General features: G+C 40.7%; 1 protein-coding gene across 1 annotated transcript in view; it reads left to right on the top strand.

The window, feature by feature from the left end:
* Positions 1-27937, top strand: part of DDX31 (DEAD-box helicase 31) — a 72545-nt gene that overhangs the window by 11232 nt on the left and 33376 nt on the right. The window contains 10 exon segments of the mRNA XM_012744127.2: positions 4499-4543; positions 5835-5876; positions 6669-6733; positions 8225-8344; positions 8477-8583; positions 10312-10547; positions 11274-11450; positions 16304-16363; positions 24643-24693; positions 26342-26481. Coding sequence (XP_012599581.2) covers positions 4499-4543; positions 5835-5876; positions 6669-6733; positions 8225-8344; positions 8477-8583; positions 10312-10547; positions 11274-11450; positions 16304-16363; positions 24643-24693; positions 26342-26481 — 1043 coding nt within the window.

Below are 27937 nucleotides of genomic sequence, written 5' to 3'. Positions count from 1 at the left end.
CTAATGAATACTAACAAATACTATCCCAGATTGAAGAAGATGTGACAACAAAATATAACATGCAGTCCTGGATTGGATATTAGCCTGGAAATAGGACATTAACAGGTCAATTGATGAAATTTGAATAAGGTCTGTAGCTTAATTAATTGTGTTGAATCTGTTAATTTCCCAGTTTTGATTACTATGAGTTTGATAAATGATGAGGTTAAAATATGTTAAAATCAATTAAAAAAGAAACCCAATGATATCATCCAAATGATAGAGCATGATATAGCCATTAAAACTGATGTTTTTTTCCCGTTACTATGTGTGAACTTGAATAAGTGCTCTAAATTGACAAAGGACAGGTTACAAAACAGTATATATAGTATGTCTCCAGTTTCATAAATAATAATTGTGTGTATACATGCATGCAAAGATTAGAAGCATCCTTAGTTAACTATTAACATTGATTTTTCTGGCCAGGTGCAGTGTCTCATGCCTGTAATCCTAGCACTCTGGGAGGCCCAGGCGGGCAGGTCACTCAAGGTCAGGAGTTCAAAACCAGCCTGAGCAAGAGCGAGACCCCGTCTCTACTATAAATAGAAAGAAATTAATTAGCCAACTATATATATATTTATATGTATATATGTACATATATATAGATATAGCCGGGCATGGTGGCACATTCCTGTAGTCCCAGCTACTCGGGAGGCTGAGGCAAAAGGATTGCTTGAGCCCAGGAGTTTGAGGTTGCTGTGAGCTAGGCTGATGCCACGGCACTCTAGCCCGGGCAACAGAGTGAGACGCTGTCTCAAAAAAAAGAAAAAAAAAAACAACAACATTGATTTTCTCTGAGATGGGTAAATGAGAATTTTATTTCCTAAAGGTAACTGATTTTTTTTCCCCATTAAGTGCTTTTCAGTGAGATAATTAGTCCCTGGTACATAGAGGAGAGTAAGTGTAAATTATACAGTCATGTTGTAAAGTATCATGCACTTACATACTCCAGGAGAACGTCTTACCTGTAGAGGGCTTTTTCTTTATGGAGAGTTTGGGGATATTTGGCCTGGAATGACTCCTGGAGTTCTAGCCCATCTCTCTCACTTCATAGCTCTGTGAACTGAGAATGAGAAAGATTACATGACATACACAACAGTGTGTGGGGTGGGCAGCTGTGCTCAGATCCTGGGTCTGGGTGTACTAGGCACATAACTTCATCTTCTGTGCCTCAGAGTCTTTACCTGTGGTGCTAGTATGTGCTCATTACGTTTTAGCGGTCATCATCAATGTGGTGATGTGGCTGCATTAAAGGGAAATGATTTGATTTGCTTATATTCAGAACCATTAACAAGTCATGTAGGGTTTTTTGCTCAAATGTTTTTTAATATCACTAACAGGTCATTCTATTAAAGTCTCATATTCTGTAGAGACACAGTTTTCCAAGCCCCAATTTAATTCATTTATTTCAAGTAATATTCAATATAGTCCCTTGGAGTTCATTGTAAAACGATTTGACCTGTAAAAAACTTATCTGGAGGGAGCAGCAATTTCAAGGCACCCAGCAGATTCTTAATTCTCACAAATTATTTTGGTGATGGCATGAGAATGGCTGCTTTTTCTGTGTTCACACTCTTTGTTATTTTGGTTCTGATTTTTTTAATGTCACATCCATCCTTCCTCACTTACTTGTGCTGTGCGAGGAAATGATTTTTTCTTTCTTCTTCTCTGTAGTAACACCTTTTGAAATGTCAGAATCTCCTAACGTCACACAGTGTCACATTGATGCTGTTGTACTAACATATTTACCGTTCCTAGCTTGGGTTCAGCGTAGTCTCACAAAGTTGATGTTGAGTACAGACGACTCTGGTTTGAATACTAAATCCTTTTCTCCTTGTGGGTAAATGTTTACTATGCAAAACATTTACTATGCAAAACATTACTATGCAAAACATACTATGCAAAATGTTTATCATGAAAACCATACTTGTAATTGAATTTGCTACCAAATCGGCACTTAGCTTGTTGTTTTAATTCATTCATTCAGTGTCTTTGAGCACTTTTGATGTGCAAGGCACCATTGACTTGGGGGCCTTTATCAGATTACTTTAGTGTCTTCTATTTTTTCATTAATATTTTTTAGATATGATGTACTGTATATGTTTAAAAAATTCAAAGAGTACCAAAGATATATATAGTGAAAAGTAAGTCCTTCTACTTTCCCCTGGTTGCATGGTTTGCTTCTCAAGATGCAGTGGTTGTTATTAACAGTTTCTTGTATTAATTTATCCTCCCAGGGAAATTCTTTCCACATCAAGCAAATATGAGCATGCATAATTCCTCTTCCTCCTTTTATGTTGAAGTCTTTGTTTTTCTGTTTTGCTTGGTTTGATACACAAAAGGTTGCTTGTTATGCTTGATGTTCTGTGTCTTGCTTTGTTCCTATAATATGTTTTTGGGATAGTTTCTTATCAGCACCATATTGTGCTGTCTTGTTCTTTTTAATGGCTGCCTAGTATTTTACTGTATGTATGTACCATAATTAATGGAATCATTCCCTTATTGGGTAGTGGAATTTGTATTATATTCAATATTTTGCTATAAACAAGGTTGGTATAAATACTTACAGTTAAATAAAACATTCTACAACTTCTTTATGTACACATATGTATCTACCTGAGAAATTCTTATAAGTGGAATTTGCATTTTTATTTTGGTAGATAATATGTGTTCTTACCAACAGTGTGAGAATTCCTGTTTGCCCATGCCCTCATCAACATTATCAGCTATTTAATTTGCTCATTTAATACGAAAAATACTGTATTGTAGTTGCCATTTTAATTTTTCTTAGGAGAAAAGTTGGACACCTTTTCATATGTATAACAGCCATATTTTGAATTCTTATCTCCATAAATTAGCTGTTATGTCCTTTTTCCATTTGTGTATTTGAGTAGTTGATCTTTTTTTTTTAACTCCAATCCTGTGGCAGTTTTTTTTTTTTTAATTGAATTATAGGACTTCTTTATAAATTAAGGAAATTAGCCCTTCAGATCTTAGTTGAGGCATAATTTTTCCCCAGGTTGTCATTTGACTTTTGATTTTGTTAAGGCATGATTTCCTCATTCTGAAATTTTTAATTTTTATGTAATAAAATTTATTAGTGTTTTCTTCTAGGGTTTCTGAGTTTTTGGTCATCTGTAAAAAGGCCAAGTTAATTCCAGTTTTATTTTTCTAACTTTATTTTTTCTCAAAAGACTCTGGAATAAACCATCTTTTCCTTACTAATGTAAAATGACCCTTATATTATTTCCTCAATTTCTGTATGTATTTGATTCTATTCTAGACTCTTTGTGCTATTGTAATCTCTATTTATGTGTCCGCATCAATTTTTTAAATTGCTGTAGCTTCAAAATCTTTTAACGTCTGATATGTTTTTCATAAATGCCTTGGGTATTTTTGTACATTTATTTGTCGATATGAACTTTGAAATCAGCTTGTCTGGTTACGTGTATTTTATATGTATGCATATATGCATATTTGCGGCATTCTTAGAATTATACTTATGGATTGATTTAAGGAGATTTAGCTTATTTATAATATTGAGTCTTATTCAGGAACAGAATACATCTTTCTACTTATTCAATTTTTTTTTTTTTTTTTTTTTTTTTTGAGACAGAGTCTCGCTTTGTTGCCCAGGCTAGAGTGAGTGCCATGGCGTCAGCCTAGCTCACAGCAACCTCAAACTCCTGGGCTCCAGTGATCCTTCTGCCTCAGCCTCCCGGGTAGCTGGGACTACAGGCATGCACCACCATGCCCGGCTAATTTTTTTATATATATATCAGTTGGCCAATTAATTTCTTTCTATTTATAGTAGAGACGGGGTCTCGCTCTTGCTCAGGCTGGTTTTGAACTCCTGACCTTGATCAATCCGCCCGCCTCGGCCTCCCAAGAGCTAGGATTACAGGCGTGAGCCACAGCGCCCGGCCTTACTTATTCAATTTTTATTTTATGCCCCTCAGAGGTACGTAAAAAATTTTTCATATAGATTTTATGCATTTTTTGTTAGGCTTATTCTTTTTATCTTTTTTGTTACTACCATAAGTGTGGATTTTTTTTTCCATTGTATTTTCTCACTTTTTGTATTGGAAGGCTATTGATTTTTATGCGTTAATTTTCCATTCAGCTACTTGGCTAAATTACCTTATTTGTAATAGATTTTTAATTAATTCTCTTGAAGTTCTTTTCCTACGATAAAGTAACATCATCTGCTAATAATGATAATTTTGGCTCCTACTTTCCAATTTTATACATCATATTTCTTTCTTTTGTCTGATTGCTTGGGCCAAGACCTCTAGAACAATGTTCCAGAATAATGGAGTTAGTGGAAATCCTTGTTTTGTCCCTTTCTTCACTGAGAATGCCTTTGATGTTCTATAACTGGCCACCCTTAAGTCCTATACATTTGGAATCTGACCTTGGTTCATTCTACTCATGGTATTTCTTTTCTCTGTGTCAATAGCGCAGTGATGGCCCCTATGCTCTGGTACTAGTGCCGACGAGAGAGGTAAGTGGGCTCACTTCTGGGGTGAGTTTTAAGTACATACAGTACCGTTCAATTTAAAAGTTGTTTTACCATCTTTCTTCCTACTGCACAAACCACTGCATGCTCTTTTATTTGCCCAGGAACCATTTTGCTGGTTACTATCAAGAAGAAAAATTCAAATAGTTTTTGAAAATCGCAAGTTAAGTATAGAAGAGCATTTTCCTGTTGTCTAAAACCTAATGACATTCTTAAATTTATGTTTCTTTAAGAGGAAGAGAATTGCATTTTTGTAGTTTTTTTTTTTAATCTTAAAAACAGAAGCAGTTTGCTCTGAAAATGAACCTTTTTTTTTAAGAAGCTACTGCTACAAAAAATTTTACTTGTTTCTGAAAGTTAAGCTTCTCAATATTTTTTTCTTTCTTGGTGGAAATCTCTTCTATTTGGTCTATTTTATTTGCCTACAAAGGCAATTTCAGATTAGAGTGTCTGTTTTCTATATCAAATGCTAATCACTTCCTTGCAGAATATTGATCACGGAGATGGAAGTTTCAAGTCAGCCTTTTATACAGTGCCCTATCTCAGCTCAGTCCAATGAAGTATCAGGCACAAGCTATTTAAATTTTTACAGCAGCAAATTTGCTACTTCCCTAGGATGCTTTATGAATACTAAATACATAGAAACTGTATATATATCCTTGGGTAATGGGATTCTGTAAGAGGCTTTTTTGAAGGTTGTTAATGGTTATAACCTACATTAATTTACACTTTCCCTGTTTTCCATTGGACTTGTTGGTTTTGTTTTTATAAACTTAGGGAATGACCATCTCCCAGTCTTTAGTTACCCTGGCGTAGTTATAGGATACAGTCATATCACCTTTAAAGTGAAGTTCCAAAAAGCTAACCTGCATTACTATTCTACTTTATCCCTTCAGACATATTCTTTATCTTTCTAAGGGGGACAAATTCTGGTTGACTTTGTTTCATTCTATTACATCTTTGTGCACCATGGCCTTGAACATCTCTGTGTGGCACTCTGGGAATTTGAGCCAGCAGAGGGAGCACAAAACACTACTTTTGCATATGTCCAAGAAAAATAAATGTGGTGTCTTTACTTTCATTCCCCAAACTGACAGGTTGCAGAACCAGTCTGACAACAAGGTATATTTTCAGAGTAGATTCTGTGTACAGGATTTTTTCCTTCTTAACTCTTAACTTGAGGTCCAAGTTTGAATCTTAATCACTTTACATTGTCTTTTTTTAAAAAAGGAAGAAGGGATCCTGCTCATTATCTATAACTTTTTAATATTTACAGCTGGCTCTACAAAGCTTTGACACCGTCCAGAAACTGCTTAAGGTAAGGAAAATCTTGAGTTCAGTTTTACCTTTTTTTCTGACTTTTAGAGGAAAGATTTAATATATTGTAGTCTTTATTTTCAGAGAGAGAAAAATTACTTTTATTTCCCTTTTGCCTGGATGTCTCTGCTTTCTCTAGGTATAGATTTTTACTGACCTAAACCAAACTATCAGTTTCTAACTTGGCTGGATTATCAGTGTTTCCTGATGCTTAAAGTCCTATAATTTGTTCATCGTATTGATAGTTACTAGCAAGCCACATACAGAAGTTTACAGGTACAACCTTAACAGTGATCCAGTAGAGAGCAACTTAAAAAGCTGCAAGTAGGGTTTGTTTAAGAAAGAAGAGAGAAGGCTTTAGAGCCAAAGCCTGCTAACCCACCAAATTAGATCATGAATTGATCTGTCCTTTTTTTTATCATGGGTGGGAAGTAGGGAAAGGCATTGCTTTGGTTTTATCTTAACTGGGGGGAAAAAGGCAATAGATTTACTGAAATGTGCTTTCAGTTCAGGCTCCACAGAGGAAGATAGAGAAGCTACTTGAATCATTTAAAAAGCTTACATTTCTCGCTTACAGTGTTAGCAGCTACTTGTACAGCTACAATTCAAGTGACTGCTTATAGTAACCATGGGTGGGCAATGTCTAGGAATAATATCTACCCAGTAACACTTCAAACAATGAGAAGCCTGAATTCTCCTTCCCAACTTGTTTAAGGAAAAGGAATTTAGAATCAGTCTCTGTATGTTCAGTAAAGGGGGCTTCATGTTGGTTTTGGTCTGTTTATTTCTGTAGCCATTTACCTGGATTGTGCCTGGAGTGTTAATGGGAGGAGAAAAGAGAAAATCAGAAAAAGCCAGGTAGGAAGAGGTTTGTTGGTTGTTAATTCCTTTTTGAATCTGTCTTTCTTGCCTTCCTCAGTAAGACTTGGTCCTTCTAAACCTGCAGAGAGCCTTGTCTCAGACTGAGCTTCCTAGTCCCAGTACATAGGGACAGATTGAGTCAGTGGGGAGCGGTCACCTCTAGACGGTGCTATTTTTTACAGTACTGATGAACCTACAGCCAGGTTTCCTTCTGATGTAGTTGGTAACAGTGCTCATCACCTTCCTAACTCTCACCCCTGCGCTACCCCACAGTCTCTCTTGTTTAGTGTACGCCCCCTAGGTATGACTCCTTTTTGTGTATGTTGGATATTTGGGTTTTGTTGTTTGGTTTTACAAAAATAAGATCATAAACTTACATGATGCTTTGCAACTTGCTTTTTATACCCAAATACATTGATTCCTAATTCTGTGTTAGAACTTACAATAGGTGTCAGTTGAAAATTGGTGCAACGAGTAAATCTCAACTTGTCTTCATTCTTTTTAAAACATTTTTATTGTATTATAGCTTAATATTAATAATTAGTAATCACACCCAACTATGCTTGTAGTCTATAACTAAGGGGTAAATATTAAACTTGGAACCTAAAAATATTGGTTAGGATTATCCACCTGTAAATGATAACAATTATAACAGCATTGGCACAAACAATATAGAAGTTGTATTTTTCTTTCACATTTAAGAAGTCTGATGGGAAATAAAAAAAAAAGTTGAAGTCTGATGGAACCAGTCCAGTGTCAGGACCCAGGCTCCTTTTATCTTTTTGTGCCATTATGGGAGGTGTCCATTTTCAAGGTTACCTCATAGTCTGTGAAGGTGTTCATGCAACTTGCATACTCCCTTTATCTTTTTATCCCATTGCTAGAACATAGGCACACGACCATACTGAACTGCAGAGAAAACTAGAAAATACATTCAGCTGAAATGTGGAGGCTTTTATTACTTTGGAATAATGGGATAACAGTTGTTTGGGGAGTAAGAAATTTGATTTATTTTGTATCATCCATAGGGCACACCTGAGGTCCATGTGTGGAAGTTACAAAAAGGGTTTAGTATAAGAAAAAAATGTTCTGGCAATTAGAGCACACTGTCTTGGGCTAACTTTCTTAGGTAATAGGTTCCCTGGCACAGAGACTTCAAGAACAGGCCAGATGACCATCTATCTGGAATGTTCTAAAAAGGATTTATGAATTAGATAAAGAGCATTAGATTATATAGTTAAGAGTCCTTTCAAAGTTAAGGTTTCATGATTTTAAATGTAATTTCAGATCTTAACAATTGCATTCTTCAGGTGAGGGAAATACTCAATTATATCTTTTTTACCAAGTTGTCATGTTTTGTTATGATATTAGGCTATGGCACATTTATGCTATGCATGAGATGGATATCTTCTTTGCCTTTTTCCTGTATTTTCTATTGATATAGCCCTGTTTGATTTACTTTCTTTTATGTTATATAATTTTAAACAGACTCCGCAAAGGAATAAATATTCTTATCTCAACTCCTGGACGTCTGGTGGATCATATAAAATCCACAAAGAACATTCATTTTAGTCGGATACGGTGGTTGGTGTTTGATGAAGCAGACAGGTGAGCCTCATCTAGGAATCATGAAAGGTAGAAGAAAAAAGCTATTTCTGCTGTCTTCGTTGCAACTTCTGTAGCCCCTTGGACCACATTTACTCTTCATGTAGATTAAAATTTCTTCTCTTATGACCACAGAATCTTGGATTTGGGTTTTGAAAAGGATATCACAATAATACTCAATGCTATAAATGCCGAGTGCCAGGAGCGACAGAACGTCTTGCTGTCGGCGACACTCACAGAAGGTGAGTTGAAAAGAAGTGATGGGACCTTCTGTGTTCTTAATGAAGAAGAGAGACATAGGCATAATCCTAGCTGTTTGCCAGCGATGATTCTCAACCTTGGAGGAGCAGGGAAAGTGACCCCAGAGAATTGCTTTTTCAAATTACATGTCCTACATTCCCAGCCTCCCTCGTCCAGTCGTCTAGGGAATGCGAAAAGGAAGAAAGGGCAGGTGCCAGATCCAGAATCATCTCAAGTAAAGAGAATGCTGCTGGTGCTCGTGCTAGGGTACAGAGGAAGAGAAAAGGCTACTGCTGTTGGCCTAGTGGCTTCGTCAGATTTTTATTACAATTGCAGCCCACAGAGAGCAGGGCCCTTGCAGTGAAGATAATGACCTCTCATCCAAGTGCATGCTTTAATGTAATCATTCTGCTTTTCTTCTGAAGAGATAATGAACTTTAAACATTTAGAAAAAAAATTTTTTTTTATTTTTCCTGAGACAGTCTTGCTGTGTTGCCCTGGCTAGAACGCAGGGGCATTATCACAGCTCAGCATAAGCCTAAACTCCTGGGCTCAAGCAATTCTTGAGGAGGCCTGAGCCTCCTCAGTGGCTGCGACTACGGGAGAATGCCATTACACCCGGCCAATTTTTATTTTTTTTTGTAGAGATGGGATCTTGCTCTTGCTCAGGCTGGTCTCAAACTCCTGGCCTCAAGCAATCCTTCTACCTTGGCCTCCCAGAGAGCTAAAGTTACAGGCATGAACCACCATACCCAGCCAACAAATATATTCTTTCAGCTCCTTTCTGTCTTCTTTCCTCATGAGGTGGAAATTCTTAGCTCTGTTTGATAGTCGGGATCTTTGAGAATGCTTGGAAGAGTTGCATCTCTCCACCAGCGTCACCCCACACAATGAGTCATTGTCGAGCAACAATGCAGCGTTCGTGTTCTCATGTCTGCTTTACTTGATTTAGTAGGCCACATTATCACGTGCGCAGACCAGATGCCGTTCGTGTGCTCCTCACAGTGCTGAAAGTGTGTTCTAAGTAACATTAATTTTGACAGATAATTCATGGAAAAGGGACTCTGTGGTAGAAAAAGGTTACAAAACAAATGTCCCCTCATGTTCCCCTTGGTTATTCACGGTGCCCATTAACACAATAAAGGTCGTGAGAGGGCTTGTAGCAAAAAAGCTTTCCTGAAACCTTTTCAGTCGGAGGTTTTCTGCAACTTACTTGGCCAAAGAACCCTTTTGGGAGGTGGGGGTTGGCACAGACATCTGTTAGTACCCTTTTGTATGGCCTTCGTAGATGCGAGTTTGTAAGGCACTGGTGCGGATCGGCTGTTAGGCCACGGAGAGAGTCCGTGGATGCAGGCCTTTCAGTCAGTGGTTCTAGCATTGCAGAAAAGAATCAGAGGTCAGTTATCACCGTGATGTTCCACTTAACATCTACCTTAAATATCTTTCCTGGGACCGGTATTAGGAACATCACAGGTGGCAGAAACATGCTGGATATGAGGCAGGTAGGGGCTGTGCTCATGTTCCCTAACAGCTGGTGTTTATTTACTAGACTCCTGATAACTTTCTCTTTGGTAAGTCTGCCCCACCAAATTGGCCATCAGGCAGTCAGATTGGTGCTGGGACACAGTGCTAACCACAGGAATTTCTTAATAGACCTGGATGGTGCTGCGTGGGATATGCATCGGTGACCAGTTTCACAGTGTGTTTTTGTTATCTGCATTTTATCCAAGGTGTAGCACGGCTAGCTGATATCAGTTTGCACAGTCCAGTCACTATTTCTGTCCTGGACGAAAGCCATGACCAATTTAACCCAAAGGGCAAAGTGGCCCAAGAAGTCTCTCATCCACAAACTGGTGATGAGCTGGACAGCTTTGCAATACCAGAGCGTTTGGACCAGCACGTGACATTGGTTCCCAGCAAACTGAGGCTTGTCTCCCTAGCGGCCTTCATCCTTCAGAAATGCAAGGTAGGACTCGGCACTGACCTGTCTTGATCCAGGGAAGAAAGACCTATTTTGTTTGTGTCAAACATTGATAACAGTGAGTTCACACACACCCACAGAAACAGTTTTCCAGCTTATTTCTGAGTCCATGGATGCAGACCTTTCAGTCAGTGGTTCTAGCATAGTGGAAAAGAATCAGAGGTCAATTGTAGCCATGATGTTCCACTTAAAATCTACCTTAAATATCTTTCGTGGGACCAATATGAGGAGCATCATAGGTGGCAGAAACATGCTGGATGCGAGGTAAATAGCAGGGCTGTGTTCATGTTCCCTAATGATACCATGTTTATTTAGTAGACTCCTGATAACTTTCTCTGGGATAGGGGAAAATAGCAGGTGGAAAGGCTTGAGGATAAAACTCCAACATTTCTGCTTAAAGAGCTGGCTAGTATTGTGTGTGGCAAGTGAAAGGAACACAGCCAATGCATGGCTGCACTCTAAATTGTATTTGTTTTTCTCAGATATGGAAAGCCTGTTTGAGATTATAGCTATGTCGTTTTCCTTTTCTCCATTCTTTGTAGACTGGAATATCACTGCTTTTGTTTTTTAATAATTTAAAGCTGTCTGTCACCTGTGTTTCCAAATTGGGGCCAGCATGACTAATGACAATGTATTTTAGAGAAACACTAATTTTAGTGTCACCTAATCTTAAAAAGTATGATTTCTCTCTTGCCCTCTTCTCTCATGTAGTTTGAAAAGGACCAGAAGATGATTGTCTTTTTCTCAAGTTGTGAGCTGGTGGAGTTCCACTACAACCTCTTTCTGCAGACCCTGCTGAGCAGCTCAGGCACCCCCGCATTAGGGCAGTTACCATCTGCCTCCACGCGATTAAAATTCCTACGGCTGCATGGCAACATGGAGCAGGAGGTGAGCGCTGATCTCTCCCCATGCGGCAGTGTGGCCCTGAGTGGACACGGGAACAAACCTGAGTCCCAGGAAACTCATCCTTTAGGCTCAGCGCCGGCTTGTGCCCCTTGTAGACTCCACTGGGCAAGGCAAGAATCAGCCAAAAATGGGTGACCCGCTGGAACTAGAAGTGGATCACACTGCTGGATTGATGTGGGCAAAGGGAGTCTATTGTTCCCCTTTGCTTTTGCTCCAAGAGCTGGTCTCTTCCACCTGAGAGAGCTCATAGGCCCTGGCTTGGCCTGAATCTACCTCAACCAGCTGTTAAGGCAACAGAGTACCACTAAGTAGCTGGCACCAGGGAAGGGTTTTGCCTTTTTAGTACCCAGTGTGTAATTAGGGCTTGATGTCTTCAAATTAAGAGCATTAATGGAGCTAAATTGTGGATCCCATATGGTACTGCTGAGCACGGCTGCTGTCATTGTCAACAAGACACAGCGCTGCACTCTGAACACTTTTGGTTGGGAGAGGGTACTGTGTACCAAAGGGGCTTCGGGTTTCCAGTTCTTTCTTGGCACGGAGTAAGATTTGTGTTCAGAAAGAAGAGTATTACATTTCCCTTACTTTAGGTACTAAGCTATGTGTGTCTCATTCCACTACTCTTAACTAGGCCATTCATTTAGGGAGTCAGGGTGGAGTCCAGGAGTGAGATGTACTCGCTGGAATTGGGAAAGAAATGACAAACGGGTTGGAAATAAGAGCCATTTCATCCTAGCAGAGAGGTTACCAGGCAGCTGAGAAAATTGGAAAGAGTGAAAGAAAGCTAGGAATCAGAACAAGGTTTGACTAGAACCAGCTTTAAAAATTATACCATTTTTAGAGCTAAAAGGGACATTAGAGGTATGATATACCAAACAAGTCCAGCTTCTTTTTTGGTTTTAATAATTAAGGAAGTGGAGACCCAGGAAAGTGAACATGCTCAAGGTCACTCAAGGACACAGATTGTTCTTCACAAAATTATATAAAAGTCCTTGAATAAGGCCGGGCGCTGTGGCTCACGCCTGTAATCCTAGCTCTTGGGAGGCCGAGGCGGGCGGATTGCTCAAGGTCAGGAGTTCAAAACCAGCCTGAGCAAGAGCGAGACCCCGTCTCTACTATAAATAGAAAGAAATTAATTGGCCAACTGAGATATATATATAAAAAATTAGCCGGGCATGGTGGCACATGCCTGTAGTCCCAGCTACCCGGGAGGCTGAGGCAGAAGGATCACTGGAGCCCAGGAGTTTGAGGTTGCTGTGAGCTAGGACGCCACGGCACTCACTCTAGCCTGGGCAACAAAGCGAGACTCTGTCTCAAAAAAAAAAAAAAAAAAAAAAAAAAAAGTCCTTGAATAGTCTAGCCTTTGTGAATTCTATAAACTCTTGGTTTTTACCTTTAGGATCTCTGATTCAATCAGGTTTGCTGATTTCATTCTTTAATGCCATTTATAGTTTTGGGTTTTTTTATTATTTCAGCATATTATGGGTGTACAAATATTTAGATTACATAATTGCTTTTGCCCCACCCAAGTCAGAGCTTCAAGCACGTCCATCCCCAGATGATGCACACTGCACCCATTAGGTATGAATATATCCATCCCTACCTCCCCTCCCACCTGCCCACAACCCATTGAATGTTGCTACTATATGTGTACATAAGTGTTGATCAGTTAATGCCAATTTGATGGTAAGTACATGCGGTGCTTGTTTTTCCATTCTTGTGATACTTCATTTAGTAGAATGGGCTCAACTAAGTGCCCATTCTACTATACAGGATAATACAAGAGGTGCTAGATCACCATTGTTTTTGTGGTTGAGTAGAACTCCATGGTATACATACCACATTTTATTAATTCACTCATGTATTGATGGGCACTTGGGTTGTTTCCACATCTTTGCAATTGTGACTTGTGCTACTATAAACATTCTAGTGCAGGTGTCTTTTTTTATAGAATGTCTTTTTTTCCTTTCGGTAGTAAATGCCCAGTAATGGAATTGCTGGATCAAATGGTAATTCTACTTGTAGCTCTTTGAGGTATCTCCATGTTGCTTTCCACAGAGGTTGTACTAGTCTGCAGTCCCACCTGCAGTGTATAAGTGTTCTTGTCTCTCCACATCCATGCCAACATTTAATGTTTTGGGAGTTTTTGATTAAAGCCATTCTCACTGGAGTTAAGTGATAGCTCATTGTGGTTTTGATTTGCATTTCCCTGACGATTAGAGATGTTGAGCATTTTTTCATATGTTTGTTGGCCATTAGTCTATCTTCTTTTGAAAAGTTTCTGTTCATGTCCTTTGCCCACTTTTTGATGGGGGTGTTTGATTTTTTGTTGTTAATTTTCTTAAGTTCTGTCTAGATTCTAGTTATCAGCCATTTATCAGATGTGTAGCATGCAAATATTTTCTCCCATTCTGTAGGTTGTCTGTTTGCTCTCGTGATGGTTTCCTTGGCCATGCAGAAGCTTTTTAATTTGACCAGGTCCCATTTATTTATTTTTGTTGTTGCTGTGATTGCCTTTAGGGTCTTCAAAAATTCTTTCCCTAGGCCAATGTCTATAAGAGTTTTTCCAACATTTTCTTCTAGAATTCTTATAGTTTCATGCCTTAGGTTTAAGTGTGTTATCCACCATGTGTTGATTTTTGTGAGAGGTGAGAGGTACAGATCCTGTTTCAGTCTTCTACATGTGGCTATCCAATTTTCCCAGCACCATTTATTGAATAGGGATTCTTTTCCCCAGTGTATGTTTTTGTCTACTTTGTCAAAGATTAGATGGCTATATGAGGATGGTTTTATATCTTGGTTTTCAGTTCTGTTCTGACATTGTCTATGTGTCTGTTCTTGTGCCAGTACCATGCTGTTTTAGTTACTATAGCCTGTAGTATAGTTTGAAGTCTGGTAAATTGCTGCCTCCCAATTCGTTCTTTTTGTTTAAGATTGCTTTTGCTATAGGGAGTCTTCTCTGGGTTTTTGTTTGTTTGTTTGTTTGTTTTAAACTTAGTTTACAAATCCTCCGAATCTGGTTTTACCAGAGGCATTCTGCAGCATAGGTCTGAGGATGATAGAGGAGCTGGATATGAACTCAGAAGAATGTAGGAATTTTAATGGATCATACAAAAGATTCTATAGTTAAATTATATAAAGACTGTTATAACAGGGAAGTCTAGCATGGCGTTGATAGCCGTGCCCTCTTGGGGCAAACTGTGTTCTTGTCCTGGCTCTATTATTTACTGGCTGTGTGACCTCAGGTAAATATTTAACCTCTCTGTGCCTCAGTTTCATGGTTTCTAAAATGGAGGTATTAATAGTACTTACTTTATAGGATGATTGTGAAGATTCATTGAGTTAATTCAGATAAAGTTTTTATTACAGGGCCTGGCACACAGTAAGTACTCAATAAATGTTAGGTGCCATTATTGTTGTTGTTATCTGTCTTTCAGGAGTAATCCAGTTTTTTTCATAGTTTAATTGTTAATATTTTACTTATGTTGTGTATTAAATATTTAGCTTTCATAGTGGAAGATAGGAGGTAATATGCCTGCCTTTTGTGGAGGGTCTTGTTCCAGACTAAGCTAAAACAGTCCCAGTTACATCTTCCTGGCTTGTTATCTTGGCCACTGCCCCATAAGAGTTTAGTGTGGTCTCCTTATATGATTGTCATGATTCTAAATAAGTTTATCAGCATAAGAGAGAAGTTATTATTTGAAGATGTTTCATAATAGTTGTGATGAAAGTCCAAGAACTTTTGTGATTATGATTCAAAAATGCAACCACTAAAAATGATCCTCATAAAGACCATGTAGCAAACTGGACAAATGCGTCTGTACTTTTGAGAGTCATAGCACTGATTCTGGAACACAACTCCATGGGTTCGAAAATCAGTTCAGCCCTATATTAGCTGTGTACATGTCCCCTGGACAAGTTCCTTAACCTCTTTGTGCCTTAGTTTTTTCTTCTGGAAAATGGGCATGATAATAGTACCTATTCATAGGGTTTTTGTGAGGATTAGATAAATTCAGCTGTGTATTTATTGGCATGAAAGATGTTCCCATTCTATTGATACATAAGAGTTTGTTAATAGTATCTGTAGTAGGATGCCATTTTTTAAAAAGCTGCATATTTAGTTATGCATGAAAAAGAGATGCAGGAAACATCAAGGTGTTACTGGTGGTGGTTTGCCTTTAGTGGTAGGATGATTTTTTGTTTTCTTCCTTTAACTTAAATATAATTTTTCTATAATTAAAATATATAGTTTTGTAAATTTTTAATCTTTGCAAAAGTTAGTTTTAAAATAATTCTTCTGTAGTGAGGAAGGTTGGTAATTTTTTATTCCTGTAGAGCAATGGTCCCCAACCTTTTTGACACCATGGACCACTTTCATGGAAGACAGTTTTTCCACAGGCAGGGGTTGGGGGAAGAGGTGGAGCTCTGTGGCTGGGCCCCAACAGCCTGGGGACCAGTTCCTGGGTTGGGGACCACAGCTCTAGAGCACTTGTAGGTGAACTGAACGTGTTTAGGATAAATTCTGAGTTTGGAACCCTGCGTATGGCACTTTGTGACCTTTGGCTTTATTGGCTGTTTCTGAAGGGTGTGCTCACCTTGGAATTGTCTTATTGAAATGTGCTGACCTCAAAACTCTGCTACTTTACCATAGTCTCCGAAGTCTGGTCCTGTAAGTGCAGGGTTGTCATCAAAGATGTAAAGAATGCACTTCTTCCTTTTTCCTGGCAAACCTCTCTGCCTAAAAATAGCTATAGCAGAGAGTTAGGGAAATCTAAGCCTACCTTGCTGGAATTTATCTCAGAGTTGTAAGGTCCTATTTTTCCTTGTTTTTGTAGGAAAGAACAGCAGTGTTTCAGGAATTCTCACATTCCAAAAGAGGCGTCCTTCTTTGCACGGTATGTATCATTCCTTGTTCTCTGCGAAGATTGAAATATTTCTGTAATGGCAGTTGTAATTTTTTGTCTCTTGACAGTTGTCCTGTGCCAGCCCCATAGGGAGTAGGAGCACCAGGGCCCTCTTGATGTGGCTGGCCTCTTTGCATTTCTGGCTTGTCACCTGACTGTGCCACAGATAGCCGGCCACCACCGTGCAGAAGACTTGGCAATTTGCTTACTAATAGTGGCAGCTGTTGGTCTGAAAATGTGTGAATCTTAACGATTTCTGTCTACCCAAAACTTGTAAATTATAGCTATCGGGAGTAATTAGAGCTGCGAAAGTCTTTCCGTGACAAAATGACTCTACTTCCTTTGCTCACCTTTTTCTTCAAGAAAAATAAGTGCACTTGGGCAGATTTTATCAATATTTGCTATTATCTCAAATACTTATTTGCCCTGCGATTTCCAAGGCTGGTCCCCTCAGCCTCAGTCTGTACGGTCTGGTTAGCTGCCCCCTCTAGCACAGCACTGACCTTTTCCGTGCGCATCTCATGCTCCTTCGAGATTGAAAAGTCACACCTTCGGTGTTCTCCCTGTCTGGGGATTCACTTTACCGTAGTTGTTACTGTCTCCCAAGATTGAAATACCTTCTCTGGTTGTACTGTCTTGGGTGATGTAATCTAATGTCCACCTAGTTACTGAAGTCCCTGTGTGCGCAGTAGGAAATTGTACTGTAAGTTTAGTAAATGTGGCGAGGAAGTGCCTGGTAGGAACAAAGACATCAGCTGTTTGAATGCCTGTCTAGGTCTCATGCAATTTAATGCAATTTCTTTTTAAGGAATTTGTACTCCATGTTCAGTTTTAAAAGTAATAGTGACTGGGAGTGAGTACAGTTTTGTTTCTTTTGTGTGTACACATGTGTGTGCTCATCCACAAGAAGGCTTGCATGGTAACCTGCGTATCACAGTGCTGATTCTTACATGTGTATAGCAAACAGCCCTACCAACACTTGTTCTAATCTGAGAACCGTTACTAACGGGATACTTGCCCCCTAAGAAGGTCTGTGCCTCACCAAGTAGCCCTTCCGTTTATGAAGCCAATCCACAAATTAAATGCCTCTGTTTTTTCTAAAACCATCTTTAAATACCTGGTCTAAAGTAAGGATTAAGTCCAGAAAATCTACTTGATAAAGAAATTTGTCAAAAATCTTTATCATGCGCAATAATACTTTCTGGCACCTGACGCCAGTCTGCCTCCTTTCACCCTGCATTCCCCTTGCTCTCCTGCCTTTCAGCCAAACAGGCCCTTCCTTCAGTTCCATGAATAAGTCATTCTAGCCTTTTCTGGTCTTGGGGCCTTGGTACATGCTAGTCCCTTGGCCTGGAACACTCCACCCTGACTTTGACTAACGCATACTTAGGTCTCAGCTTAAATTTCACTTCTTTGGGGAATTGAACCCCAGGGGCCCCCCGTTTTTCCCCGTTAGGCACTCCCAGCGTACCCTGTATATGCTCATTCTTTGGAGTGCTCATTATACCTGGTCTGCTTCTTCCTTCCAGATCATAAGTTCCATGAAGATAAGGACAGTGATTTGTTTGGACTTCCATCCCAGTAGAGCATAGTGCACAGAGTAGGCACACAGTAGTCACTTGGTATTTGTGGGTTGAATTGGGTGGGATAGATAGGGCCCAACAAACTCAATGTTGAGAGCCACCAATATATGCCTTCTTCTAAAAACTGAGAGAAGTAGAGATTGGTGGAGCAATACTGGCTCATTGGGAATGAGTTCACTTTTTTGTACCTCTTATGTGATGTGAGGAGTGAATGTTGAAATAGAAAGCAGTAGGAACCTTTGTGTTGGAGTTTGGGTTAGGATAGGAACAAAATGTTTTATCTTTGACCCATAAGATGCTGGATTTATCCCTGGGAAATTGTCTCCTGATATGTAAGTGCCACTGTGCTTTATAGACATGGGTGAGCTATAAGTCTGAAGGAAAACTCAGGTATCTGAAGTTTCGTTTTTTGGTTTTTCTTAGTAGCTCTACATGGAAGAAAAGATCATTCTTTCTGGAGTACAATTCTCAGGGAGGTCAAAAGCACATCACTTTCCTTGTTCTGTCTGGCTGATGATGCCGCAGGCAAAGATGTCAGCTAGACAAAGAACGCCATTGTCTTGGCAAAGCACAGCATCCCCCAGCCCTCTGCCCTGCCAGTCCTGGGTGCCACGCGTAAAGCAAACTCTCCCTTGCCCACGTCCGATTTCTCTAAAGCCTCTTGGTCCTTGTTCATTTGCTGGTCCGGGGCACTTCCAGGATGCTGATCCGCCAGCATCGCATCTCTTCTTTACTCTGCAGGGAAGATGACTGGAGAAGAGCTGGGTGGGGCTCATTTCTCTCGGTTTCTAGGTCAGACGAGGAGCACAGGTTCCCTGGTGATGAGAAAATCTTTGCTTACTCTCTCAGTATTCCTGACACTTCTGCCACGTTTGTTTGCTTTAGCCTGACGCTTCTGGCGCGTCTTAGAGCCGTGGGGCGTGTGGGACACACATGCTGTAATAGATCATGCTTGGGTCGGGGGAGATACTGTCACTCTGCGTCCTTCTGAGCAGCCTGTTGCTTGCCAGGCTATCTGAGTGCTCTCCAGGAGCCTCCTTGGTGTTAATGAGGAACGAGGGCCACGTCAGGACGAGACAGATGGAGCACTGGCTCCTTTTGATAAAGAGAACTCATGTTGTTAATTGTCACGCGGGGATTCTTCCCCCTTTATACCGTACCTTTTGCCATTTTAATTTATCATCCCAAGATCCTTTTAACAAGGCCAGAAAACTGAATGTCTTTATGAAAATTTGGAATTTGTGGTATAACCACACAAAAGTTCACAATTATGCTATTTCCTTTACTGTTATAAAGTTCCCTCCCTCCACCCCATTTTCCTTTCTGCTAGGAACAGTTAAAGGTAGGGTGTGTGTGTGTGTATGTATGTATGTTTTATTTCATCTTAGTTTTAAACATCTTAAAAGCAAGGACCTTTTTAATTTCATGCAACTTGCTCAGGACCTGGTATACAGCTTTGTGTACTTTGGCTGTATAGTAAGTGACCACGGGGAAGTGCAGGCTGGGCAAGAGTAGAAGGGTAACTGAGGTAAAAAGGACCAATGTGTGAAAGAGAAGAAGTCTTCGCACATTTGCAGTGTAATTTTGTGTCCTCTGGAAATTAGATCTAAGAAAAAACCAAGTTAAGTAGGGAGTAGGGATGAGCAGAAAGGAGTCATTTGAAAATTCAAAGACAAACTGGAAAATGGAATTAAGAAACCAAAGGAATCAGATATAAGACACTGGATTATCTATAAAATATTATTTCCTCCTGCTTATAGTGAAGAACTCACCTTAAGGTAAAGGCAGGGAACATGGTTTTAAAGCCGTTGTTAGGTTGATGGATTGATAGAGATACAATTGTGTGACTAGAAAATGGAAATTCCAAGTCACCTCTGATTTTAAGGCTGCCTGTAGACTTCTTGTTGGGCTGAATGGCTCTCCTTGGTTGTCCCTAGATAAATGGAGTACGTAACCTGTTCCCCGGAAAGGAATCTGGCTCTACCCAGGTCTGCCGACTAATTATTCATTGGAATATATCTCGGTTGTCCTGCACATGCCTTTCTTTTTCAGAAGATGCACCTAAATCACCTGTGCTGCTTCCTTCCACCTTCTCAGTTTGGGGTTCTTTTTGTTGTTGTTGTTTGGTTGGATTTTTTTTTTTCTCTTCAAGCACACTTATGTCTGTGCAGTTCTTAATTTCCTCTCCTCCTGGGAAATTTCCACCATGCCAGGAGGCTGGGAGACAAAGGAAATAGGCTCTCAGAGTCACAAGAATGTCAGTTCAGTGCCCCAAATAAATCTAGACTTGCTTGCATTTCTCTGGGGTTTGCTTTTTAGGTAAAGTTATCTTTTTCATTTTATTTCGTTTGTGTTAATGGAAAGATCATTTGGAGATTGTTTGCTGTTTACTCAGTTACGCTAACTCATGTTGCCAGTTTTTTGGCGGCTTCAGCCAAGATCTCTCGCCTCTGACAGCTTCTGCACTCTCTCCTTCCTCCTCTGATTACGCAGCCCAATCTGTCACCAGGACAACGGGGGCCTGTACCCTGCTGATGGCTTTCCACACACGGCAATAATGACTTTTGGCAGGCCGGGAAGGCGTCAGAGGCGAGTTTGCTGCGTCCCTTCTCAGAGAGACGGCAGGCCCCCTCTCCCTGTTAGTAAAAGCACTTTGTGAGGTTCTTGGGTAAATAAATGAGTCATTTTAATCCAACTGACAGGCTGGCACCTGAGCAAGCTGCCTTCCATCTGTACTCCTAGGTCTCATGGAGGCAGCCAATTGTCAAGCCCAGGGCCTTCAAGGCCTCACCATTGAGTGTCTTTCAGAACTGACTTTAGCAATTCTTTTGCCTTAATTAGGTTAAAGGAATCAAATTGGGCTGCATTTAGGTCCTAAGAGTGGGCAGAGAACAGAAGCTTTTGCCGAGTGCTAGGCAGGTCGAGGTCTCCTGGTGATCTGGGCAGCTGGCCGACGGCACTCCAGGAAGAGGGGGCCTCTTCTGCTGCTTTGGGTCCTCTGCCTGGAGTGTGGGGGTGGGGAGTGAATGAGGAGCCACCATACCAGTTCTTAGTTCACCGTGAAATGGATGGGATGGTAAGATTTACAGTTAAGACATTTGTCACCTACGTGGTGTCTTTTGATCTTTGCAACTGCCTCACGAGATAAATAGAATGGTTCTTGCAGCCATTTCGTAGGTGAGTCAAGTAGGCTTAGAGAGCTGAACTAACTGACTTGCCCAGATCGGGTCGCTCCTGAAGGGAGGCTTAAGCAAGTAGTCCAGTTCCCTCTGCTCCCAGACCAGGCTGGTCCTTTTCCTCGGTCGCTGTGGTAGCTTAGGCTGGGAATAGAAAGAAGTGCCTAAAGAAATGGCTGCATTAAATCTGGGTGAGAGAAAACAGGGGTAGTAGGTAGTGGTTGACTGTCAGGAGAGCTTCCCCCAACATAAGAAGTAGTGGGAGACAGGAAGATTGTATCTCAGCCAGTTGTCCAGAGCTAGGTCACCCAAGTGCGAAATAGAACCTTGAAGAATCACAGTGAGCCTGCTGGCATCCTTTTTAACTTTTTAACTGTTTCAGTGTGTTTGCACTCAGAGTGAGTTTCACGGACATGATGTGCTATTTTAGAGTCTTGTCTATGTTTCTCGGTTGAATTTACTAAACCAATGAGCATTAAATTTTTTACAAAGCCTGTCTGCAAAGCTTAGGCAGCCTATTGTCTCCATGTATCTCCCACTGCAGAACACTTAAATAAAATAAATCATTTCTTAACAAGAGCTTAGCAGATTTAAGAACCCATCAGTTTCTCTGAAGACATCAGCTGTGGTTAGTGTAGAAAGCATTTCCTGCTCCCCTTTAGATAGAGAACATTCTAAGCTGTGTTCTCAAAGGCATCAGCTCTGCAACATCAGCTTTCAGAGCATGTGGGAGCTGTCTGAAAACACGTTGTGGGTGGTTGACACACTTTTAGTACATTAAACTTCTGCTTACATACTTACAAATGCAGCCTAGCCACCATTCAAAGGAAACCAGCAAGTCTCAGGTATAAACGAAGGTAGACACATCCTGAGGTACTCTCAGTGGTCCTTCTGGAGGAATGAGGCTGGGACAGTGTCTTCCTTGAGTCCTGCCTCTGACCCTGGGGATCCAGGGAGTGTGCTTCTTATAGAGACTTTGCACAGTGTTGTTTTTCAAAAAAGCTATGTACGTGTGAGTCCTTTGTGATACTATAAGTGGGTAGATGTTCTTTACAAAAGAATCTCACAGCTGTGAAATGGAAGGAAGAGATGATATAAAGTCGTCATTTGCAGCCATCACGGTAACAGTTAATATAGACAAGGAACATCAATAGATGCTAGGGCTTCAGAAACAGGACCATGTAATTTGCATGCTCTCAAAGTTTTACTCACCAGTTACCTACTCATCACCTACCTTCACATGGAGGGGGCTGGTGGACACTGCTCTACTCCAGTGATGGGGCCTCGTTAGCCATACATGACATGTATGTGTCCATAAAGCGTAAAGAGAGAAAAAGAGAAAGCAGATGGGCCAAAGATGAGCAATTTAAGAATCCAGACGAAGAAGCTACAGGTGCTCACTGTATTAGTCTTCAAACTTTTCTGTAGGTTTAAATTTTTCTAAATAAAAATTTTAGGGTAAATGATGTGCATTCATGGTTAAAAGAAAAACAAAGCAAACAGCACAGGAAAACACAAAGAGAAAGTAAAAATCACCCCAAATCCCTCTGTCCAGAGATAATGGCTGACAATTTTGAGCACCTCCTTCAAAGTATTGGTTCTCAGTTTATCCATCTATCACTTTATCCATCCATCTTTTTTATGTTTTTTGTTTTGTTTTTATTATCCCTCCTTTTTTTTCCCCCTTTAATTTTTTTGTTGAAGAAACCAGATCTTTTGTCCTTTAGAATACCTCACATTCTGGATTTGGCTAATTGTGCCCTCATGGTGTTGTTTAACATGTTCCTCTTTCTCCCATATTCCCTGTGAACTAGCTGTATCTAGTCACTTGATTAGATTTAGGTTCTAGGTTTCAGTTTTCGGGATTTTGGGCAAGATTATGCCGTGCAGTAAGGCTATGCTATGTATTTCCTACTGCATGACAGCTGATTGTCTTTTTAATTTTGTCACAACATTTACATGGTCTCAGTCAAAAGTATAAAGGTTCATTAAAGGAAGTCTAGCTTCCGTCCTTGTCCCGTCCTCCCTGTTCTCTTCTTCCCCTATAGATGACTATTTTATGAGTGTTGGGGCTTTTCTTTCCATTATTTCTTATTGAAATATGAGCAAATATGTTTATATTTTCCCAATTTCTTACATAAAAGCATACTATATATACTCAAAATGTATCCTATTTTCCACATCATTATGTAGAAATCTTTGTTCCTTTTATAGTTTATTATATAGTTTATTACATGGGGTATTACCACATTTTTTTCAAACTGTCTTCCACTGATAGACATTGGAGTTTTTTCCAGATCTGCTATTATATATAGTGCTGAAATGAATAGCTTTATGTATATATCATTTTTTTGCCAGTGTATCTTTGGGTGAATTTCTGGAAGTGATGCTGCTCTGGGTCAAAGGGCAAGTACATATGTTATTTTGCTAGATGTTACCAAATTCCCTGCCATAGGGATTCCCACCAGCAGCATATGAGAGACAGAACATAGTTTTTGATTGTGGAATGCAGTATGATACAGCCTTAGAAAAGTAAAGCAGACTTGTATTAGAGGGTTACTTCCACTTCTTAGCTGTGTGTCCCTGGACAAATTACTTAACCTTCCTGAACCTTAGTTTCCTCTTTGGTTAAATAGGGGTAATAGTTTTTTGAGGAGTTGTCAAGAGAGGTAAAATGCTCAGCAGAGTGTGTGGTAAGTGCTCAGTAAATGTTAACTGGGAACATTCTTGTTAGTGCAAGTGAGAATTTGTTGACAAAGACTGGGAAATTCCCATTTTCTAAGTCTCTGCCAGAATGGTGAGAGGCTAGAGAGAGCAAAGAATTTTTGCTTTTCGAGTGGTGACCAGTTGAAAAGAAAATTTAAATCTCCATTACTTTGATAGTTTTTCAGCTGTCTAGTTAAGTCTTTGAGTGATTAATGGGTCTGGCCTGACTTCTAATTTAGCTGTCAGAAGGGACAGGGGGATTACTTGATCCTTACTGCTCTCTGAGGCTAGTTCTTAGTAAATATTTTGCGGCTCACCTCCACAAGTGAATACCTGAAGGGGTGATGCTCCAGCGGCACACCTCAAAGCCATATTCATTAGGCATTGCGCATGGGTATAGTTTGGGGATAATAATTCATGAATACCTTCATCATAAAGTGGTGTTTCAGATAAAATGTGAATTAGTAAAACATGCTAGAAGTTTTCAGAATTCTTACCTGACACAACCGATAATTACTGTGTAAGTTTCTGGGCTAACCTATAGGTTATGTTATTTTAGCGAAATGGTTTGTGGCTTCCTCACCAACTGGTTCTGTAGAACTTGCCCCCAAATCAGGATTTTTAACCATAAGTGGACTTCAGTGGATCCTTGAGCCCCTCAAATTGCATGCAGGGTTGCAGCTGCGTGGATGGTACGCTGGGGGTGGGTGAACTGTCTGGGTTTGCATTAAATTATCAAACATATCCAGGACCCAAAAAAGATTCAGCATCTCAGTCCTAAACCACATTCTTTTCTATTTTTAAGGATGTTGCAGCTCGGGGCTTAGACCTCCCTCAAGTCACGTGGATTGTTCAGGTAATTTTTTAGTTAAGATGTAAGCTTTAGGCAGGGATATATATCATGAGTGGATACATTGGCTTTAAGTAGAATAATTATTATTACCCTCTTGGGTGTTGCCCTGGTAACGAGACAGCAAACCAGTCTTATCTACACAATTCTCTTGACATTTTTCTTTAACCCAGCCTACCTAACTGCTGCAGCAAAACAGCCAGAATGTGCATTGAGGGGAGGGAGGCAGCAGGCTCTCCTGCTCCCAGACTAATTCATGTCACAAACCAAAATTTCAACAATCTGAAAATAACGGAAATTACCTGGGCTCCTGGGAGGCCTCGTTGTGTCCAGAAGGAGATGGCTCAGCTGTCCTGAGAGCTGTGTCCATGTACATTGACCTGCAGGGAGCAATTAAGTTCCTGACAGCATCTTAGACATACCTCTAGCCTTAGACGCTTTGCCAGAGGGTACAGGTGTTAGCACTAGAGTCTAGTGGTTTTAGTTTTGTTTTTTCTTTTCGTTAGTCTGCAGAATGGTATTTTTAAGCCTTTCTGTGTGGAGGCCAAGGGACATGTGCCCTGTTTACATGAGTCATGGTTTATTCACATTTTAATGGAATCGCATGCCTGTCACTGGCTAGGAAATCTGATCTGCTCACCATAGATGATCACTTTGGGACTACAGGCACTGTGTCTTCTTTCCTCCTGGCCACAGAACGAATTGAAGATTAGTTTAATTTCAATGTGTGGGAGCCCAGACATACAAAATCGATCATTTAGAGCTTCTTATATTGTGAATATAGATTAGTTTAAAATGCTTCCCATATATTCTATTCACCATGGTCCTCTGATCTTGTGTGTGTGTGTGTGTGTGTGTGTGTGTGTGTGTGTGTGTGTGTGTGTGTGGCAGCAAAGAAAAAAAGGAAGAATGACTATATGGTCAATTAACTTTAATGATGACAAAGTTATTGCCAAAGAAAATATAAAATGTTATGCATAATCCATTCTGCCGAGTTAGAGAGGCTGCCCTTTTCCCTGAGTCGGAAATGCTGTCCATGGGAGCAGAAGCACTTCCCACCCGCAGGGAACTTGCCTCTCAACTGCCCTGCAGCTCTGCCCAGTAGAGACTGAGTGGAACTGCAGAGAGGTGGTGGGGACCGTCTCCAGGGCCTGCTCCCTGTGGCTAGCAGCAGAGTGGACTCTGCCAGCAGAGTAGTCAGCCCCTTCATCCCTGCACCACCGGGTCCTCTGCTGCCTCATCCCCATTGCTCTGTCTACCAAGGAAGTAGGCCAAGGTCATGTGGTCATCCTGGAGAAGTTTACCCCCACCTGCCTACGTTTTCACCTTGCACAGTCACCTCAGTGAAAAGATGCAAATAGGAAAATGAAGAGACCTGTGGAGAAGTAAAATTAAAAAGCAGATATTGGGATGAGAAGACGTCTCGTTTATCTGAAACTTGGCCACTGTTCACATTTGCATGTCAGAGCCTTGTTATTTCCAGTGAAGCCAGGAGTTTCAGGGTTGAGTGACTTCTCCTTGTGATTGTGTTAGGGTAACCATAGCACCAGGATTTAATTCTTAGGATACCTGGAGGCAGGTGAGGGGTATTGCACTTCCAATTAATGGCAATCCCTTGATCTGTGAATGCCTTCATTTTTGTTACCCTTTTTAGTACAACGCTCCGTCTTCACCTGCAGAATACATCCACCGGATTGGAAGAACTGCCCGGATTGGCTGCCATGGGAGCAGCCTGCTCATTTTGGCTCCTTCGGAGGCAGAATATGTCAACTCGTTGGCTTCTCACAAAATCAAGTGAGTCAGAAACCTGAAAGTGGTTTCAGCTGATCTCACCTAATTAACTTTCTGTCGCTTTTTATAGTGGATGGGTCTTGTAAGCTGAAGAAGAGCCATTAACCCTTGTGATCCCTAAATGAGTCCCAGAATAGCCAGTGGCAAAAACTAAAACCCTTAATACCATCAGCACATGACAATTTTCATTGCATTGCCAGACTAAGTCACAGGACGATCTGTTGCACTCAGTTTCCTTTCAGAAGTCTGTGTTTCGTTTCTCTTACTGTAAAATAATGTGCACAGCCCTCACAGCCTCTTGAAGACCTTCCTTTATTCACAACTTTTATTTCTTGCAATTAACATCTTGTATCTTCAAAGCTGATTTGTCCTTTAAAAAAAAAACAATACTTTTTGCTCATCACACAGTTCCCCTCCCCCAACAAAATAAACCCATAGGGGAATGATTCTGAGGCAGCCAGGACTTGGCAGCTCCCATGCTGTGTGCAGTGCAGTCAGTGTCAGCGCCTCACGTTCCTGCAAGCAAAGCCCTGGGTTCCAGGCCTCGCGCCATGCCACGAATGCTCGGTGCGGCTGTGCTGCTGAGTGGGATAGTTTTCTTTGTTTTTCCTTGCCCAGAGCTCTCCCTCTCATGCTAGTAAGACTTTTCAAATCCCTTTCAAGGTACTTAGTGTGAACATTTACGGACTGAGCTTATTCAGAAAATGTGCCGTGCATCTTTCAGTGTGGAGGGAGGCAGGGACCTACTGCTGGTAGGAATTGCAGGTGGGCCAACATAGAGATAGTTTGGGGTTTCCTTTTGTTCAATTTGTTCCTTATCTTAATATAATCTGTCAGTCAAAAAAGTGGTCTTTATCTGTTTCGGAAGATGTGCATATTGTATCTTATTTGTGAAGGAAATCTCGTGTAGATCAATTAGTCAGTCACTTTCCACCCAGCGCAGTTCCTCCAGCTGGACTCTGAGCTCCATGAGGCCGGCGGCTGGCACTTCCCTCTGTGGCTTGTTCAGCGCCTCGGCCAGTGCCGTACCAGGCAGGTGTCCCCAGAAACACTGGGGAGTTGAAATGCAAGCCCATCGATGGAGCTGGTTCACCTTCTTCACTTGCCCTCATCTCGCAGGCCGTGAGCCGTCACAGTGCTGTAGCTGTTGTCTCTGTCATTGCCATGTGGAAATTCCCACGTGTGGAAAGCACTTTCAGGATTTTGTGCTGTGGCCCCACAATAGAAAATTTAGTCACCACACTTTAGTAGCCTGTCAGTTGCTCCACACTTCTTTTCGTCTTCTTTCCGTTCTAGACCTACAAATTCACATTCTCCCATTGCTTTCCCTCAGCAGCTCTTTGGATGCTCTCCTATGCTGGTTCATTTTGACAGCATCTCCTCATAAACATGAGCGATAACATTTACAAAGTCAAACGATAATTGTCTAAGGCCAGAGTAAACAGCGTAGGTGCCTCTG

This window comes from Microcebus murinus, chromosome 12 (genome assembly GCF_040939455.1).
Source record: "Microcebus murinus isolate Inina chromosome 12, M.murinus_Inina_mat1.0, whole genome shotgun sequence".
In the NCBI taxonomy this organism is placed as follows: domain Eukaryota; kingdom Metazoa; phylum Chordata; class Mammalia; order Primates; family Cheirogaleidae; genus Microcebus; species Microcebus murinus.
This window is presented reverse-complemented; position numbering and strand designations above follow the sequence as displayed.